The 19,602-nt window shown below is 45.1% G+C and overlaps 1 protein-coding gene across 1 annotated transcript in view; it reads left to right on the plus strand.

The window, feature by feature from the left end:
- The window catches only part of LOC100753801 (ER degradation-enhancing alpha-mannosidase-like protein 2), a 30,687-nt gene extending 13,014 nt beyond the window's left edge, over nucleotides 1-17,673 (plus strand). Inside the window, exons 6-11 of the mRNA XM_027421369.2 lie at nucleotides 2,307-2,518; nucleotides 6,162-6,303; nucleotides 8,296-8,420; nucleotides 10,749-10,893; nucleotides 13,766-13,887; nucleotides 17,083-17,673. Coding sequence (XP_027277170.1) covers nucleotides 2,307-2,518; nucleotides 6,162-6,303; nucleotides 8,296-8,420; nucleotides 10,749-10,893; nucleotides 13,766-13,887; nucleotides 17,083-17,583 — 1,247 coding nt within the window. The 3' untranslated portion in view covers nucleotides 17,584-17,673. The remainder of the gene's footprint in view (nucleotides 1-2,306; nucleotides 2,519-6,161; nucleotides 6,304-8,295; nucleotides 8,421-10,748; nucleotides 10,894-13,765; nucleotides 13,888-17,082) is intronic.
- Nucleotides 17,674-19,602: the final 1,929 nt, after the last annotated feature.

Genomic DNA, 19,602 nt, shown 5'->3' on the forward strand with positions numbered 1-19,602 from the left:
GGTATCAGTATGTAGCTCTTGCTGGCCCGTAACTTACTGGGTAGTCAAGGCTCAACCCTGAGCTTTTTATAGTCCTGCCTCTGCTTCCAAGTGCTGAGTTAACAGGTGTGTACCACACTTCTGCTCTAATCCTACTTTGCTTGCTGGAGATAAGGATAGCAATGTTGAGATTTTCCCCTGATTTTTGATTTTTTAAAAACCTCCAATCTGTATTTCTGCCCCTATAGAAGCCATCCACTATAGAAATCAGGAGAGTTCTCACTATTAAAGTCAGAGGAGTTCTAAGCATTTTAAGGGCTTGCTGGGGGTGTTGGCCCAGGATGGCTACGCTGATGCTACTACTGTTTGCTGGTATAGGCCAAAAGCGAGTCTCACAGGTTCCATGGCCCTTGCATTTATTTTGAGTGAGCCCGCTTGCCCCCCCCCCAGGCCACATGCTACCAGAATAAGAGGGCCCCAGGGACTAGCTATGGTCTGAGCATTAGGGCTCCAGGTTCTAGGCTTTCCTCTGCCACCCAGCATCTAGGCCATGTCACTCTCCTTCCCGTGGGTCAGTTTCTCTGTCAACTGTAATTCGTACCTGCTAGATGTATCTTTTGGAAGGCTAAGCTGAGTTTAGACAGCAGATGCTTAGCAAGCTTCAGATGGCAGGAATTGGTTTTGGTGGTTAAGCCATGTTCAGAACTATGAGCCAAGCCTCCGTGTTTGTATCCAGTGGGGTCATCAACGTTGGGCTCAGCAGAATCAGCTGGACACTGTGTTCCCTATTGGGTGTGGTAGAAGTCTAGGGCTCTTCACACCCAAACACATGACTGCTGTTGTGTGCCTTCTACTGGCTCCTTGGCCATCTCACTTATTTGTCTGTCAACCCTGGGGAGGGCCGGGCAAAGAGGGTGAGCTGGGCTCAGGTCTTATAGCCCATGGCTCACGGCCACGTGTCTCCTCACAAACATCATGTCCTGTGTGATTCATCCCTGGAGAAAACTGCCTTATTGCGCCTTCTGTTTTGTTCTCATTTAAAAATTATTTTTACTGAGTAATACACGCATTCTAAAGTTCATATTGAGTAATTATTAAGCCTGCAGCGATGTATCTCCTCTGTAGGTCAAGAAAGAGGATTCTCACACCCTTCCTTTAACTTCCTGCCTGGCCCTAAAATACTCCGGAGCCCTTCTTGCTTATGACTCCTCCTGGCTTGCTGTGTGTCAGAGAGCAGGTTTCATTCCTCCTGCAGACAAAGTGTCTGGACCTTGTAACGCTTAGAAGTTTTGACAGATTAGTTTGCAATTTGGTGACGTGCAGACTGCTCTGCTGTCTCTTGCCTTGTGGCTGGAAAGGAAATTTCTATGTTAGGCTCATTGTTGAGTTCTTCCCTGGACTCAGAAGGCATGGGGTAAGATAGGCAAAGCACTGGGCTGGATTTGAAAGGGTGGGGTCAGGACAGTCATTTCCAACTCCCTCAGTGTGACTCTCCTATGTGACCTTTAGCTGAGTCACTTGTTACAGGCATGATTTTCCCCTACCTGAAAGTAGGGGGTTGTATAGTATCAGTGGTTTGGTTTGTATCCTATTTTTAGATTTTATTTTAAAAATAACTTTGTCAGTCAGGCGGTGGTGGCGCACACCTTTAGTCCCAGTACTTGGGAGGTAGAGGCAGGTGGATCCCAGTGAGTTAGAGGCCAGCCTGCTCAACCGATCAAGTTCCAGGACAGCCAGGACTGTTACACAGAGAAACCCTATCTTGAAAACTCAAAATAATAATAATAATAATAATAATAATAATAATAATAATAATAATAACAACAACAACAACAACAACAACAACAACAATAATATTTTGTCCCTGAACTTTTTATTTAAATCAGGGATCTAAAATTGACCCCTCTACTGATCTGTTTTGTTTGGTGAGAGTCTACGAGTAATTACCAGTGGGGCCTCAGTACTGCATAAAACATAAGCCTTGCCTACTTCACACTCCATTATCTAACTGGCTATGGAAGGCATAGTGTGAAGATAAAGTAGTAAAATAAATAAAAAGTTGTGTGCGGTGTGGAGTGTGGCAGCTGGGAGCTCAGCTCTCTGCAGGTCACCTCATCACAGTGGGAGCCAAAGGTTGCATAGCACAGTGTTTGTCTGCATCTGGGTTAAGGATCCTACAGCGAGACACATCTTTCTCTGACTCTGACACAAGCAATTACTTAGGAAAAAAGTAAGAAGGCTGATTGAAGCCTGAAGCTTTGGGTCTATCATCAACCCACCCATCTCACTCTCCTTTGACCTAAAATCATAAGTTTCTGATGGTTTAGCATTTCAGACCCCCACGGGCATGCCCTATGGAACTGTGAACCTGCTTCATGGTGTGAACCCAGGAGAGACCCCTGTTACCTGTACAGCAGGCATTGGGACCTTCATTGTGGAATTTGCCACCCTGAGCAGCCTCACTGGTGACCCTGTGTTTGAAGATGTGGCCAGATTGGCCCTGATGCGCCTCTGGGAGAGCCGGTCAGATATTGGGCTGGTAAGTCAGCAGTTGCCTTTCTTGTGTCAGCTAAGGCTTCTGTGTTGCCCCCCACCCCCCTTATGAGACCCAGAGGTCTAAGGAATGAGTTAGATGTCAGCCAAAGGAATCTTAACTGTGTTTGTAGGAGTGGTCCAGGATACCAAAAATAGACTGAGCCATTTACATTTTGCCACAGAGATGTCTTAGGATTTCTGTTGCAGTGATAAAACACCATGACCAGAAGCAGCTGGGGAAGAAAGCGTTTATTACATCTTGTAGCCCATCATCCCTGGAAGTCAGGGCAGGAATTCAAGGCAGGAACCTGGAGGCAGGAACTGATGGAGGGGCCATGGAGGAGTGCTGCTGACTGACTTACTCCCCATGGCTTGCTCAGCTGGCTTTCTTAGAGCACCCAGGACCACCAGCCCTGGGGTTATGTTGCCCACAGTGAGCTGGGCCCTTCTGCATCAATCTTCCGTCAAGATGCCCACAGTGGGAACATTTTCTCACTGAGGTCCTCTCTTCCAAAATGACTCTAGCTGTGTCAAGTTGACATAAAACTGGCTAGCACAAGAGGGAAGAGAGCCAGATTGCTCATCCTTGGAACAGGGCTATGTTGTACTTTGAGCCTTTCTTTCTTCTAGGCAGGAGTCATATACTTCACACCCCTGACTCACTGGCCAGGGATTACCAGTTCACCTGGCCTCCAATGACTATTGGCATTGCAAAACTGTGTTTTCTAGAACACCAGCACTGAGAGATGTTGAGTTCTATGAAAAAAAAAAAATTCTTGAACAGTTAAATTAGGGAATTCTTGCATATGGTACCAGGTTTTTTGTTTTTGCTTTCCTTTAGAGTCACAAAGAACTTGGACAGAATAAAAGTTATTAAATGCAATGGTAAAGGAGTCTCTAGCTTTGCTTAATATTTCCCAAGCATATTTGACCCCAGATCATCATTTTCCCTTCAGTTCCTATTAACAAATGGATATTTAACATTCTGGACCAGCTAATCCCCAAATCTAATTTCACATCCCACAAGGGATAAGCCAGTGACACTAATAGTCATTGATCCAGAGTAGTCAGGACAGTAACTCTGGGTTCAGTTCAGCCTAGATGCAAGTCCTGGCCCTGCTTCAAGATCGTTCAGCCTCCAGTTCTCAGATATCCCAGCAGTGATGTAAGTGTGTTAAAAGCTATGCTGCTGGAAGTCTAGGATGAAGACTTATTTATTAAGGGATGAAATGGAAATAACACACTCACCAATACAGGATGAAGTGCCACCGCTGCCTCTTTGTCCACTAGGAAAGGATGGGGAAAGGTCTGGACCAGGTCACTGAGCTGTAGCGTCAGGAAGCCTTCCACGCCAAGAGACCCACTCAACCCTCCTCTCACGCTTCTTAGGGGGTCACTCTCAGAGACCTAGGGGGGCGACTCTCTCCATGCCATTGGTCATTAGACTGAATGGTCAAATTCCCACAACAGATCTCTATGAGTTTGAGGCCATCTTGGTATACAGAGCAAGTTCCAGGACAGCCAGGACTGTTACACATAGAAACTCACAAAAACCACAAACAAGGCACACTATGCTGAGACACTACAGCTCCTTGTGTTTTTGAAAGTGATTTTATGTAAAGTTTGGTGTGAAGTCAGCTTAGAGAGTGAAGCTTGTCTGAGGATTCAGAAAAATCCCTTCAGATGCCATCCTAGAGGCCCATGGTAGCATCTTTAGTCCAATGCAGGCAGATTTAGCTCCAGCCTTGGAACTGTGGTGGACTTGGTTAGTACCCTGTCTGTACCCCTCTCTCCTGTACCATTCCTGTGCACCCTGGCCTGTCAACATTCACGTGTGACACACATGCACACAGACAGACATATATAGAATGAAAATAGTAATACTCAATTTAAAAAATAATAAAAATCACCAGGCTTTGATGGTGCATGACTTTAATCCCAACACTTAGGTGGTAGAGGCTTTCTGTGAGATCGAGGCCAGCCTGGGTTACAGAGCAAGTGCCAGGATAGGCTTCAGAGCTACACAGAGAAGCCCTGTCTTGAGAAACCAATAATAATAATAATAATAATAATAATAATAATAATAATAAATCTGTTAGCTGGGGCTAGAGAGATGGCTCAGAGGTTAAGAGCACTGACTGCTCTTCCAGAGGTCCTGAGTTCAATTCCCAGCAACCACATGGTGGCTCACAACCATCTGTTATGAGATCTGGTGCCCTCTTCTGGGGTGCAGATATACATGGAAGCAGAATGGTGTATACATAATAAATAAATAAAATATTTTTTAAAAAATCTGTTAGCTATAGTGAGATGTGGACTGTGGCTGGGAACTGAGCGTGTGTGCGTGTGTTGTGTGTGTGTGTGTGTTGTGTGTGTGTGTGTGTGTGTGTGTGAGCTGATGTGCTTTTGACTTTTTGACACTAGGGATTGAACCCAGGGCCTTGCAAATGCTAAGCAGATACCCTTCTGCTATGCTTCATGTTCCGCTGTGTTGGATTTTTAGACACTGGAGTCACAAACTGGTGTCTTGAGTCTGAGACAGATTCCAGAATCAAGTTCTCATCTCTCCTCTACACTCACGCTAAGCACGGCGTGAATACTTCAGATCATTCTCTCTTCCTTTTTGTCTAGTATGCTAAGTCAGTCCTTTCAAAGGTACACGAGCTGTCTCTCCACAGTAGAGATGTGCAGAAGGGATAGCTGTGGTCCAGCCTCATGGCCATGCCTCACAATATATAAGAGGATAGTGCCCCATGATTGTCTTAGCATCTCTTTCTGTTTCTGGAACAAAATACTGTGACAAAAATGTGCAAGAGGACACAAAATCCTAGGCTAGGGTTTAATGTGTGGAAGTTAGTGCAGTAGGAACTTGGAAGTGGCTTTGAAATATTTTTAAATACTTAAATATTGTATCCCCAGACAAGGGTAGAGAGCAATGAATTAATGGGTGCATGTTTACTGTGCTCAGCTTGCTTACTGTTCTCTCATACAGACCAGGGTCCTCTTCTTAGACAGAAGTCCTACCTACAGGAGGCAGGTCTTCTGTCTCAATTAACAGTGATCTAGAGAACACCCCACAGACATCCTCACAGGCTAGTGCAGCCTAGACGATCCTTCAATGAAAGTCCCTTCCCATGTGGTTGTACAGTATCCAGTATCACAATTCAATCCTTGTCAACTTGACACACAGACATCACTCTTAGGACTTCCCCTAAAGTTCCATACTTTGCTCACAATCTAAAATATAGTCTAACTTTAAAATTCCCCATAGTCTTTGAAGATTCCAACACCTCTGAAGTCTCTTAACTGTAAGCTGCTATAAAATAAAAAGTTACATATATACAATATATAGTGGCATAGAATAAGCATTCCAGTTTCAAAATGGCACTGTTTAGGTACAAGGAATGATCAAACTAATCACCAGACTCAAGCAGCAAAAACAAATCCGGGGGCTTTGTTTCCCTGGTTGGAAGTTATGATGAAAAAATCTGCTAGTGTCCAAAGGATGAAGTGTCACTTCCCCTCCAGCTTTTCTATCTACTGGACACTTGCATGTCTTAAAGAGACACTGAGGTGCCCGCCTGGCATCTCACTGGGCAGTCAGAGCGCTAGGTAGAGCATTCTTTGGCCTTGTGTTTCTCTTTTAGGTTGGCAATCACATAGACGTGCTCACTGGCAAATGGGTGGCCCAGGACGCAGGCATTGGGGCCGGTGTGGACTCCTACTTTGAGTACCTGGTAAAAGGAGCCATTCTTCTTCAGGATAAGAAGCTCATGGCGATGTTTCTAGGTAAAAGGGGCAGGGTAAGGGGGTTTTTCTATGGCTCTGCTGTTGATTGTGCTTTATTGTGTATGTCACGTTACTGCCAAGTGCCTATAGAATTCGTCCATTCCTCATTCAGAGTCACTGGAGGCTGCTGATGTCCACTGTACCTCTTCAAACTTTCTTTTTCTGTTTTATGGTTTTGTTTGTTTTAGGGTTTTTTGTTTGTTTGTTTTTGTTATTTATTTTGGTTTTGAAACAGGGTCTCATGTGTAGCCTAAGGCTTGTCTGAAATTCTCTGTAGCCAAGGAGAACCTTAAACCCTTTATCTTCCCACCTTTACTTTTGTTGTGTGACACTGTTCCTGAGGAGACATGAATAAACACCTTTTCACCCCAGATAGGGATCCAGTGACTAAAGTATGGACACCACCAAGATCCAGTTCTGTGAACCAGAGGGTTTTACTGGGGTTACTTACAGAAATGATGAGTCAGTGAGAGGTGCTCACAGGAACAAAAATGACTCAGAGACAGCTCTATCACTGAATGAACCAGTATGGGCAACAGTATGGGAAACCTGGAGCATACCACATAACTTGCAAGCAGCTCAACAGGTCGAAGAGTCTCTTGCAGGCAGCTTGTGTGGTCTGGGCCTCTCCAGGCGGCTTGACTGACCTCGCTTCTATTAGGCAGTGCTCTGCTTCTCCCAGGTGGCTTGGCACCACTCTCAGCCTCTTCCAGGCAACTCAGCTTGTCAGAGAAAATCTCCAAGCAGCCCTTGCAGCTTATATATTCTTGCTGACGGAGGGGCCCAGTGCATCTGGTTGAGTTCAGGGACTTCCTGAAGCCTGGGTTGCTCACTTCCTGAGCCTTCTGAGTTTCTCCATTGTTTCACCTCCCCTTAGAACGTCCCTGTTGCCTCACCTGTTTTCTAACATTCTGTGTCTTAATGGGCTTCTCTCCAATGTGGAAGGTTTTAATCTTGGAGTAAACTGCTACACAACAACCCCTAGGAGCTGCCTGTATACAACATCCTGTAGGAGCCACCTGAGACACTGCTTTCTCTAACTGTGGTCTGGATTCCTTACCTCTTGACCACTTCACATGCTCTTTGCTTCTCCTTTATTTCCTGTCTTCATGTGTTCACCTTCTGTCCTCCTTTAAAGCCTGGTTTCATGTCCTGCCTAGGAAGCAGCGTGCTCCTCCTCAGAGCACGCTGAGTCTTTCTGCATGTGCTCTCTGCCTTACTCATTATCCGGTTTCTCCTAGTCCTTCATATGCAGTAGGTCACATTTATCTGGTTGGTAAAAATTGACCTTTCAGACCACTGAACACTAGTAATAATTTCCATGCAAGCTTGTCGAGCTCACAGTAATAGTTATTACAGCCACTTTTGATTTATTCAGCATGTGTTATTGGGTAACATTGACATACAAACCACTGGGCCCAGCTCTGAGCATGTGTTGTCTCATTCTTATTACTTTTTTTTGCCATAGCTTATGAATTTGTGTCTGCATTTGGTTCTTTGTTCATCCAGATAATATTTGTTACACATATTTATTCTGCACTGTGCTGGTGTTGGGGACTCTGCAGTGAACGCAAAACTGAAGTCCTTGGACGCACATCCTAGGGGAGAAATGTCACCTCAACTCAGCTCCATGTGGGGGAGGCTTTGTCTTGTTGGTAACTGAATACCTAGTTAGGTACTTACTTGATGAATGAATAAATGACTGAATAATCCCACAAGGTATATTACATTACTTCCCTAATTTAATATATAATAAACCTGAAGCTAAAGAGGGCAGAGTTTGCCCAGGTCATAGCTAGCACGTGGAAAAGAATTTGAGCATGGAGTTTTGAACCCATGTTTCTTTCTAGTGTGCTTACCTCAATGTATCCTAGTCTGCTTCAAAGCTAGGCCATCATGCAACATTTAAGAGTATAATGGCACACTTCTGTTGTCAAGGTTTGTCTGTCTCTTCAATCACCTGTGTCCATTTTCTGATCTCCCATGATGCAGAGTACAACAGAGCCATTCGGAATTACACCCACTTCGATGACTGGTACCTCTGGGTGCAGATGTACAAGGGCACCGTATCCATGCCAGTCTTCCAGTCCTTGGAGGCCTACTGGCCTGGTCTTCAGGTAGGACTTGTCAAAGCAAGTGATCATTTTTCTGTGGTATGGTGATGTAAGCAAGCTTATTCTAATGTATCAAATAAGGAACTTTAGTTGTTTGAGTGCTCTGGGGCAGTGTGTGGAAGAAAGAACTAAAGTGAGTTAGACAGATGCATGAATCTACCTTACCATGGTTCCCAAGGGAGCATTAAGGAGCTGAGCTCCCAGTGGCTGTGGGTGTAGTGCCATCTGTAGCAATGTGCAGTGTTGCTCCAGGCCCCAGGTAGGAACAGCCACTGGCAAGAGCTGTTTTTCCACTGGGCATTTCTTTCATGTTCCCTCCTTGACACAGTGACTGCTCTGCCCACTGTCCTGATTTTTTTCCCTGATCCACTCTGATAGAGTTATAATTAAAAGGGGCCTTGGAGCCCATCTAACCTTCCCTGCCTGTACCACAATATTTCATGTACCAAAATAGTTTGTAATCTAAATGATGCCATGCCTTCAGTTTGCCTTTGTTTTATAACAGGACCTCATATCTTCCAGGCTGGCCTTGAGTTCACTATGTAATGGGGGATGACCTTGAACTTCTGATTTCCCCTGCCTCTGCCTCCCAAGTGTTGAGAGAAAGACACTTAAGAGGCTATGAGAACAGACAGTCTACCTTTGTGTTATAAACATAAAGCCTGTGTTCAGGAAACAGTGTTATATAGTTGGACTTTATTTTGGTCTGCCAGCTCCTAAATAATAGCATGGAAACTTCTTATTAATTATGAATGCTTAGCCTTAGCTTAGACTTGTCTGGATAACTCTTATAACTTAAATTAATCCATTTTTGTTAATCTACATCCTGCCATGTAGCTAGTTATCTGTCCTCCATAATGTACGTCTGACTTCCTCCGTGTCTTGCTGGCATCTCCTACATGCCTAGATTCATCCCCGAGTTCCTCTCTCTGCCCAGAAGTCCTGCCTAACCTCTCCTGCTTAGCCATTGGCCATTCAGCTTTTTATTAAACCAATCACAGTGACATATCTTTACACAGTATGATAAAATATCCCACAACACTGTTGAGGAAGTTGAGTTTTGGTACTGTGTTTCTGTTGTGGTTGTTGTTTTGTTTTGTTATTTGAGAGAGCCTCACTATATAGTCCTGTCTGGCCTGGAACTTACTAAACTTAACCTACTTGGTAAGAGCTCCAGGCCAGTGAGGGACCTGCCACAAAAAACAAGGGGACATCTTCTAAGGATCAACACTTGAGGCTGTCTATTGGTTTCCACATACATATACACACACAGGCACAGGAACACACACACATGCACACATGCACATATAAAGAGTCAAGGAAACACAAAGAAATCAAGATTGCTGTTGCACTATAATAAACCAGTAGGAGTAATAATTAATTTTTTTAAGTTCTTAAGTAGAATTTTAAAATATAGGTAAGTGACCTGGCCATGGTGGCACATACCTTTAATTCCAACACTTGAGAGGCAGAAGTAAATGGATCTCTATGAGTTTGAGATCAACCTACACTATATAGCAAGTTCCAGTACAGACAGAGTCATGTGGTAAGTCCCTGTCTTGAAAAGAAAAGAAAAGGAGACGAGAAGAGAAGAGGAAAGAAAGTAAAGGATTCTTTAAATAGACTTACTAGTAACAGATATCCTCTGACCCACAAATCCTGTTTCTGGAGATTTGTCTTACAGATAGATACATTTTCATGTGCTTGAAGTGATGTATAGGCAGTATTCATTGCAGCATTAATTGTTTTAGCAAATAGCAAAAGACTGGAACCAAACCAAATGTCTAGTTATAGAACAGGGTAAACTTTGGCCTGGGTGACTGACCCCTGTGCAGCTGCATGAACAGGAAGGTGGGTACTCGGTGTGTGTGGGAGGAAACCAGGAGAGATGACTGAAGGGCTGTGTAAGAAAACAACACACTCATTTTCTTAGGTCTGCATAAAGAAACTTGGAAACATTCTAAAGGAAATTAGTGGACAAGGCTGTCTGTTGGAGGTGTGGGAGCCTCATGAGTCTTAGCACAGTCAGCCTTACCCTATGCTTAGAAATTTGGATCAGCTCACCAAAGTAGCAGACACTGGTCAAGAAGGTCCAGAGACTTAATCTCGGGTCCTCAGCAAGGTATGAATAGGTGTTGAGTTTTATGTCTTACAAGACATTCACTTTGTGGCTCAGGGCTGCATAGAGTCAGTGATCAACTTTAGGACTGGTCAATAGCACTTTTAGCTTCCAAGGCTTGCTTTGTCTTTCCCTTGAGGTTGATGGTGATGTTTTACCCATGGACTCGGTGCCTGAGTCTGCTGACCTTGGTGACCACTGCTTTTCCACAGAGCCTTATTGGGGATATTGACAATGCCATGAGGACCTTTCTCAACTACTACACTGTATGGAAGCAGTTTGGGGGGCTGCCAGAGTTCTACAACATTGCTCAGGGATACACAGTGGAGAAGCGAGAAGGCTATCCACTTCGACCAGGTAAGCAGTGTGTTTGGTCCGTGGCCAACCTGCAGGCACTGCTTCTTCACACCCTCACCCTTCACAGGTGCTCCCCAGGCAGCTTTTCTCTCCTCTAACCACTCTCGGTGGTTTTCCTGCTAGGTATGGGAACTGAGCTCTGGCTGGTTGAAGTGGCTTAGCCAAGGCAGGAGCGGGGACCAGAACCCAGGTTTCCTGTCTAAATCCTATGCTCTTTGAAACTTGGAGAAATGAGCAAAAGAGAGATGCCAGCGAGGCTGAGTCTTGGGTGCTTCTGCCACCAGGACGTCATAAACTGTAGGCCACTTCTGTGAGTGCTTTGTGTAAAGAACACTTCCACAGTATGGAGTGGTGGAACCTGGGACCTTGGGCAATCAAGTTTCATCCCCTCACCCTGCCCACCCCCACCTTGCTACCTGAATTCCCTTTGAGCCACAAGACTGGCCTTCCTAGTGCCTTTCCCTGTTCTGTGTTCTCTGCCCATTCCCTGCTGCTTCTAACCCCAGTGAGTGTAGCACCCTGGGAGGGAGAGAAGAGTAAAATGACACTAGTAGAGGGATCAGGAATGACATACAGGGACTTCTAGGGCTGCTCTTGATATTTCTCTGACATTTGTTCTCATGGCTTTTTTTTTGTTTTGTTTTGTTTTTTTTTTTTTGTTTTTGTTTTTGTTTTTCGAGGCAGGGTTTCTCTGTGGCTTTGGAGGCAGTCCTGGAACTAGCTCTTGTCAGTCTGGAACTCACAGAGATCCACCTGTCTCTGCCTTCCGAGTTCTGGGATTAAAGGCATGCACCACCAATGCCCAGCTTCTCATGGCTTTTTTTTTTTTATTTATTTTAAGAAAACTCCTGGGAAGTATCAGTGATGTTTTTTGTTACCAGGAGATAAAATAAAACTCAGAGTTTGTGACTACATTGTCAAATATTTAGATGCAGTTTCAGCACTGGGGCTTCAGAGAGGCCCTTCATACTGAACTCCTCCTACAGTTATTGGACCCAGTAGTTTTCAAGTCCTGCCCTAGTCACCACCAGAGACATCTCGCTGCTTATGGAGGCACCTGCTCTATTTGCAGGACTGGCTGGCAGGAAGGTTCCAGAGGGAAATACACATCACTGCCAGGAGTCCTAGGAGTTTCATAGTTGAGTCACTCTTCCTCACCCCCAACAATAGGGGGAGAGAAGATGCTCTTCTGTAGCTATGCTGGCTAGTGCTTGGTACCCTGGTATAAGACTTTGATGACAGTTACAGAACCTAGCCTGAAGTCCTCTACTGTAAGGGCCTTTAGCTCCTTGAGTTGAGGGTGGAAGGGCACATGGACATGACCACACAGCATACAGGCAAGCACTGACTCACACACTAGGCTCATGTGTGAGAAAGAGAGAAAGTTGGCCTTGACCCAGCCAGCTGCTGGCAGCAGAGGAAGGCCTCCCACGAGAGCACTGTCTTTTCTGTGTGTGGTGTCTGCCCTGGAATGCACCCTAGGATGTGAACAGTTGGATTAGCACTTGTTTAGAGGCCTGTGGGGGCAGAGGAGGGAGGGGAGAGAGATCTGAGGAGATAGGCAGAGACTAGTTCTTCAAAATAGAGTAGATGAGGCTGGACACTGCTCAGTGGTGGGGGTGTGCCTCGCATGTGCACAGCCCTGTCTCTGCTCCCAGCACTGCAGAAATGAGTAGATGGGTGAATAAGTGGGATCCCTTCCATCAGAAGGGAACCAGGAAAGAAGAAAGAAGATGGAGAGATGTTGGGGAAGGAAGAGAGAAATTCATTGATTTGAGAACCAGTTAGTGCCGAAGTAGAAAACATAATGAAGCCAGGTGTGGTGGCGCACGCCTTTAATCCCAGCATCGGAAGGCAGAGACAATGGGATCTCTGTGAGTTGGAGGTCAGCCTGGTCTATAGAACGAGTTCTAGGACAGGTTCCAAAGCTCTCGAAACCCGCCCTGCCCCCCCAAAAAGAAAAAAGAAAACACAATGAGTTCTCACTTCTGCCCACCAAGGCTGTCAACAGCAGAAAATCATTTTTTTTCCCATAAAAATTCTTCATGTATTTGAAAAAATGTATTTTCTTTTTAATGGTAAATAGTCTCACCTGGGCCCCTTCCCATTAGCCAATATCCAGCTTAGGAAAAGGCCCCTGGTCAAACATCATAATCTAGCTGTGGTGTAGAATAGGACTCTTAAAAATATCTAGAGCCCCTTACCATAGTCTCATGTAGCCCAGGCTAGCCCTGAACTCACTGTACTGGTGAGGGTGACTTAGAACTTCTGATGTTCTTGCCTTCATTTCTCAAGGACTGGGATTTTAAGTGTGTGCCACTATGCCAAGCTGACTTTTCTTAGTCAACCTTTTTTTCTTTTTCTGGATATCATAGCCAGAGCTTTCCATGTGTTGAACAAGTGCTTCTTCATGGCACCATGTTCTGTTCTTATCACATCTCAGCTGGGAGTAGTTGCTAGTCAGCCAGCCACATGAGCTGCTGACGGCAGGCAGGGAGCAGACATTGCGGAACAGGTCACAACCTCCTCTACCTTCTCTGTCCCAGAGCCAGGCCGCCTCTGTCTCTCCAGGGAATGGGAGTCTGCTGGGCTCAACGGAGCTTCAGGATGTGTGCATCTTGGCTCTGAAAACCCACCATGGACACCTTCAGTCTTTCCATAATTATATCAGAACTTATTTGATAATAAATTCATAAGCTACAGTGGTTTCATTGGTTGCAGTTTGCCAAGTAGTCCCAAAAGCTATGCCATGTTTCTCTCCAGTGGGGCACAATAGACCAGGTATGGAGGCGAGGCATGCTTTGTTGCCTTCGCTGTGTGGGCGCCATGCCATAACTGCTCAGCCACTGAGAAGGTTTGCTTGGCTTTTCAGAGCTCATCGAGAGCGCAATGTACCTCTACCGTGCCACAGGGGATCCCACTCTCTTAGAACTCGGGAGAGATGCTGTGGAGTCCATTGAGAAAATCAGCAAGGTGGAATGTGGATTTGCCACGGTAAGCGTTTAAGAGCTTCTTGCTGCTCAGAAGCCATGGTGGTGATTTGGTGGTGCTGGAGCATTAGCTCCTGAAGGGAGTGGTTGTAAACCATGAACAGAGAAGCTTGCTGAAGGTCACTGTCTAGTGGAAGTGTGAAAGGTTAGCAAGGCAGGAAGACAGGTAAGGGAAGAGTGAGTCAGACAGCACAGGCCTTTCTGGGGAAAGATGTCCAGAGAGGGATCTGTAAGAATCAGAGCCCATTGTCTTCTCACAAGCTGGTGTAGTTAATAGGACACAAGGGAGAGAGCATGGAAGATGATTGAAAAGGTTCATTTTGGTTTGTGGTTTGTCATTGCTAGGGGTAAGCAGTGAGTAGACAGTTGGAAATGTTAGGTGATAAACATCTTTCCTGGTGGCTACTACGTGGGGCCCCCAGGGCAGGGCGGTCAAACTTACAAAGCAACAAGTTAATCCACTTCCAGAAACCAAATTATTGTAGTTACTGGAATTGTCATAATTAACCATAGTGGAGTTTTACAAATGGCACAGGCCTAGTTACCGTGGTGGATTAGACCCTAAGCTCTTGGCTTACCTCTGCACCAGCAGTCCTTATCTGTCAGAATATGTGATTTACAAAGTAGTGTTTGTAGAAAGTTTTGTCCCAGGGCTTTTTAAATGATTTTTAAGAGACGAAATCTAAAGTCGAATAACCTGGTCTAAATAATAATAAATAAATAATCTAAAGTCGAATAATTCAAACATGGGCTCCTTAATAAACAGTTCTGCTGTTCCCACGGGTATTTACTGTAGGACTGTCATGTGCCAGGCATTGTTCTAGGCCATGGGTTAGAGACAGGCAGACCCAGACCCTTGCTCTCATGAGTTTACATTTTAGTTGGAAAAATAATGCAACTGTGTCTGGGAAACAGAAAGAAAGACAGAGGAGAGTGAGCAGGAGGAAGGATGGAGAGGAGGTCCCAGAAAGGGCAGAGGTAGATGACGCAGGCAGGGCCTTTGTAGGCACAGGAGGGAGTGGAATTTGGGGTAGGATCCATAACAGAGAGCAGTGCCATGACCTGATTTGTACTTTAGAAATAACACACTAGCTCCCCCTTGAGAGAGGTTGACACCCTTATAGGACCCAGCAGGGGAGGTACAGACAGCCCCTGTATACACATAAAACAGATGTCTAAGTAAATAAGCTGGCTGTTTCCTGACAGACTATAGAGTTTGTCTTGGGGTGTGGAATTCAAAACAAAACAGCAAAACTTTTGCAAAAATTTTTAATGTGTTGGTATTTTTTTAAGTATAGATAGGTCATTTTTCTTTTCATGGTCCTAAATTTGAACCTAGGGCTGGATGTATTCTGGGCACGAGCTCTACAGCTGAGCTCTGCTTCCTGCTAGACTCATTTTTTGATAGAGAAGACCGTAGTGAATGCAGTAGTGAAGCAGTGGTTTGTTTTGGCTCCCAGTGTGCTCAGTTCTCTGAAAACCCACAGTGATGAGTCCACTGGGAAAGCTAACCGCATTTCCATGAAAAGGGGGCCTCCAGGAGGTCTCCCAAGATGCATGATGGGAACAGCCCTTCAATCTTTGTCAAACTGGGAAGAAAATCCAACTTGGTCTTTGACTGAGTCCATACTTGAATCACAGTATTGCATAAGCTAAATGTCCACTGAGAATTAATTTTGTTTAAATGCACTGGTGAATCTAAGAAGCTGAAAGTAAGCATTTGTAGTAAATTATCCTATTCATCTGAAGGGACCAGCTTCCCATTTCGGCAGCCATAACAGCCTTGCAGTGCTTGCCTGACCTTGCCTTGGTCACTAAGAGGTCAGATGCCTGCCTCGTGGCAAGGAACCAATCAGAAGTTAGCTGGTGGTGCTATGCTTTATGGCTCTGGGTGTGCTTTATGGACAAGTGCACAGCAATGATGCACAGAGCATAGCAATCACCCTGGGAGGGCCTATGGGCCATAACAACCAGTTAACCAATCAACACAGGGCAAACCCTCCAAGCTTGGAGGCACACCAATCCTGGGCCTGTGAGTACCCCTAAACACTCCCCTTACGCTGCCCTATAATATCTCTATGCCGTGGCTTCGCAGTGTCTTTCCTAGCCATCCGCCATGGTGGATGGATGAAAGGCCTGAGCTAACATGGGGTTAGCTCGTTAATCAACTGCAATAAAGCCTCTTGCTGTTTGCATCAAGCTTTCACCTCCACCTGGTGATTGGGGTTGCCGTGGTCCTGGGCAGAGATCCTGGGGGCCTGAGCCTCCGGGGGTCTTTCACATCTCTGCTTGTGAACTTTTGAAATTTTCTATAGCCAACCCCTAGTTAGTTATTTACAATGGTAAAAACCTGATGCTCATAAGGAAGGGTCAGGTCAGGAATATGTGTCATTGTTTGTCATGAGCACTGTGTTGGAAACAGATGGACACATTGATATCTTTTCACAGTGTCGTTGGTTGCAGCTTTCCAAGTAGTCCCAATTTCCCTTGATAGCTATCCATTGGCAAACACATGTTCTTTTATTCCAATCTTTAATAATAATATTAATTCTTGGGTTACACACTGTACATCATGCAGGAGTTAGATCTATCTATATCGACCATCTGTGGGTCTGTATAAATGTGAATAGGTGATGGAATAGCTACAAAGGGCTAAAGAGACCACAGCAGAGTTCAAGAGTTCAAAAAGACCTTATTAGAAGCAGAGGGGCAGAGGAGCAGAGGAAGAGTCACTTCCTTTTTGTTCCCCCTATCAGCCTCATAGCTGGCTCCCTCACTTCTTAGATCTGTGTTTAAAAATACTCACAAAGACTCAGATGAGTGTGCTTTGTGGATGGAGCTGCAAGAAAAGGATCCAAGTAGGAAGAAATGAGGGAGAGAGGAAGCAGGGTCTAGGTCCTGAAGGAACCGCCAGACTCAGGTTTTCAGTCTGTGTGAAATGAGATGTCCCAGAGAGTTATGAGAAGGGTCAGGTAAGACCCGCAATCTAAGTGTACTATAGGGAAGGGCAGACGCAGAAGCCCAGTTTTTGTCATTACACAGGTGAGAGGTGATGGTGGCTTGGAAAGAGTGAAGCTCTGAGAAGTGATTCACCCAAAGGCCCTCAGCTATTTAGTAGAGCAGTTTATAAACTGGGCTGCCTGACCCTTACTCCCAAACCATGGTGCGTTCTGACTCTCTTCTTCCTCTCCTGTGGCAGATCAAGGACCTCCGGGACCACAAGCTGGACAATCGCATGGAGTCATTCTTCCTGGCTGAGACTGTGAAATACCTCTATCTTCTGTTTCACCCAAACAACTTCATCCACAACAACGGCTCCACCTTTGACTCTGTGATGACCCCCCATGGGGAATGCATCCTGGGAGCTGGCGGCTACATCTTCAACACAGAGGCTCATCCCATTGACCCTGCTGCCTTGCACTGTTGCCGGAGGCTGAAGGAGGAGCAGTGGGAAGTAGAGGACTTGATGAGGGAGCTCCACTCGCTCAAGCAGAGCAGGTCAAGAGCTCAGAGAAAGACGACGAGCTCAGGGCCCTGGGAGCCGCCAGCAGGGCCAGGCTCACCCTCCGCACCTGGAAAACAGGACCAGCCAAGGGAGAAGCAGCCTGCCAAGCAGAGAACCCCACTTCTCAGCTGCCCTAGCCAGCCCTTCACTTCCAAACTGGCATTGCTGGGCCAGGTTTTCCTAGATTCCTCATAACCACTGGATAATTTTTTTAATTTTTACTTTTTTTTGAGAGTAAGCTATAAAATAATAAATTTGCTTTTGGCTATCAGGTTTTACATACTGGATGGACTCTTGATGAGATTTCACTCAAAAAAAGGGTTTGTGCTAACAATCATGAATCTAGTTTATTTTTTGCAGCCAATTGGATATATGGCAAAACACCAAAGTAGCTCCACAGCCCCCAGGGCTAAAAGTTGAAAGTCGCTTCCTTTTCTGGCATCTTTGAGGAAGGTGATGTTGCCAGTATTTCTTTGTTGATTTTCTAACATGTGCCTTCACCTTTTAGCTGTCCCCCCTATGCATGCGTTCTTCCGGGCAGTAGAGGTCTATTAAACACCTTTGGGTGCCAGCCATAGTCCCAGAGAGTAACAGCAAACAAACAAAACAGATTTTATTCCTGTTGGAACTGGATTCCGGTAGAGAGAAATACACTAATGAGTGTATGAAGTGACAGTGGCGTAAGTTTAGTGAAGAACAGAGTCAGAGTGAGTGCTGGAGATGGTTCATTTGCACAAGTATGAGTTCAGATCCCCAGCACCACACTACAGGCCCAGCAGTGTCTGTCATCACAGTGCTGGAGTTGGGGGGAGCAGGTGGAGTGTGTGAGGGAAGAGGCAGGGGGATCCCTAAGCTCAGTAGTCAGTCTTGCTGAATTGTGAGATTTGGGTTCAGTGCAAGATACTGTCTCAAAAAGTGGAGAGCAATTAAGGAGGACACTTGATGTCAACCTCTGGAGCTAATACACACATCTAAACACATGCCAAATAGGAAGGGGGGGGGGAGGATGGAAGAGAAGTGGTTGTTACATTAGTAATGGGGAGAAAACTAAGCAACCTTTGGGTAGGGTGGTCTGGGAGGGTCTCTTGGTAGAGGAGAATTTTTATATCAGAAAAAAAAAAAAAAAAAACCAGAACAAAATGGCGGTCCCTCGTGCTTTTCATTCAACTTCAACAAATTTACCTTCAAAGATAGTAGACTTGGGGCTGGAGAGATGGCTCAGTGGGTAGGAATGCTTTGCTGCAGAAGTGTGAGGGCCTGGGTTCTGATCCCAGCACTCATAAAACCTGGTTGTGGCCACACACACACACACACACACACACACACACACACACCAGCAACAGAGAGTGGAGACCAGAGGTTCCCTGGGCTTGCTGACTGCCTTCTTGTTCCAGATTTGGTGAGAAACCTCCTCGGCTTCTACAGACACCACACAAATGAAGGAATGAATGGATGGATAAATAAGAGTTAAAAAGATGGTAGGCTTACAAGCAACCTTACTTATTTCCATGAAATATTATGTAGAACCCAAAGTGAAAGTATCTTGGAAGGTGAGCATGGCAGACAGGCATATAGTTCCAGTATTCAGGAGGCTGTGGCAGGGATATCATGAGTTTGAGGCTAGCCGGACCTACATAGTGAGCTCTGTCTAATAAAATAATACAGAGCTCATTACCAAAATGAGCAACTATTCCTTAAGACCTTTAAATTTCTAATTCATGTTCAAAATTCTTACTGTGGTGTAAATTTTTATTTTAATGAGTCAGGATCTAAGCAGAATTCCTGTATTTGGTAATTAGACAACATGCTTCTGCAATGTCATCTGATATATAATCCTCTTTCCTTCTCTGCCTTTGTTACACTCCCTTCTCCTTTCCCTCTTTCCACTCATCTTTATTTTATGTGTATGGATGTTTTGCATGCATATATGTGTGTGCACCATATATGTGCCTGGTACTTACAGATGTCCGAAAAGAGCATCAGATCCCCTAGAATCAGTTACAGAGGTTGTGAGCCACCATGTGAGCTCTGGGAATCGAACCTAGGTCCCCTGCAACAACAGTCAGTGTTCTCAACCCCTGAGCCATCTCTTTAACCTCATCCTCTTACTTTTTATTTTTGTTGTGTAAGAAAAGAATAATCTCAGTGTCCCACAAAGGACTACATAAACAAAACAAAAGTAACTTGCCAATTTCTTTTTGCAAAAAGGGTACA

The sequence above is a fragment of the Cricetulus griseus genome, chromosome 6 (assembly GCF_003668045.3).
Source record: "Cricetulus griseus strain 17A/GY chromosome 6, alternate assembly CriGri-PICRH-1.0, whole genome shotgun sequence".
In the NCBI taxonomy this organism is placed as follows: Eukaryota; Metazoa; Chordata; class Mammalia; order Rodentia; family Cricetidae; genus Cricetulus; species Cricetulus griseus.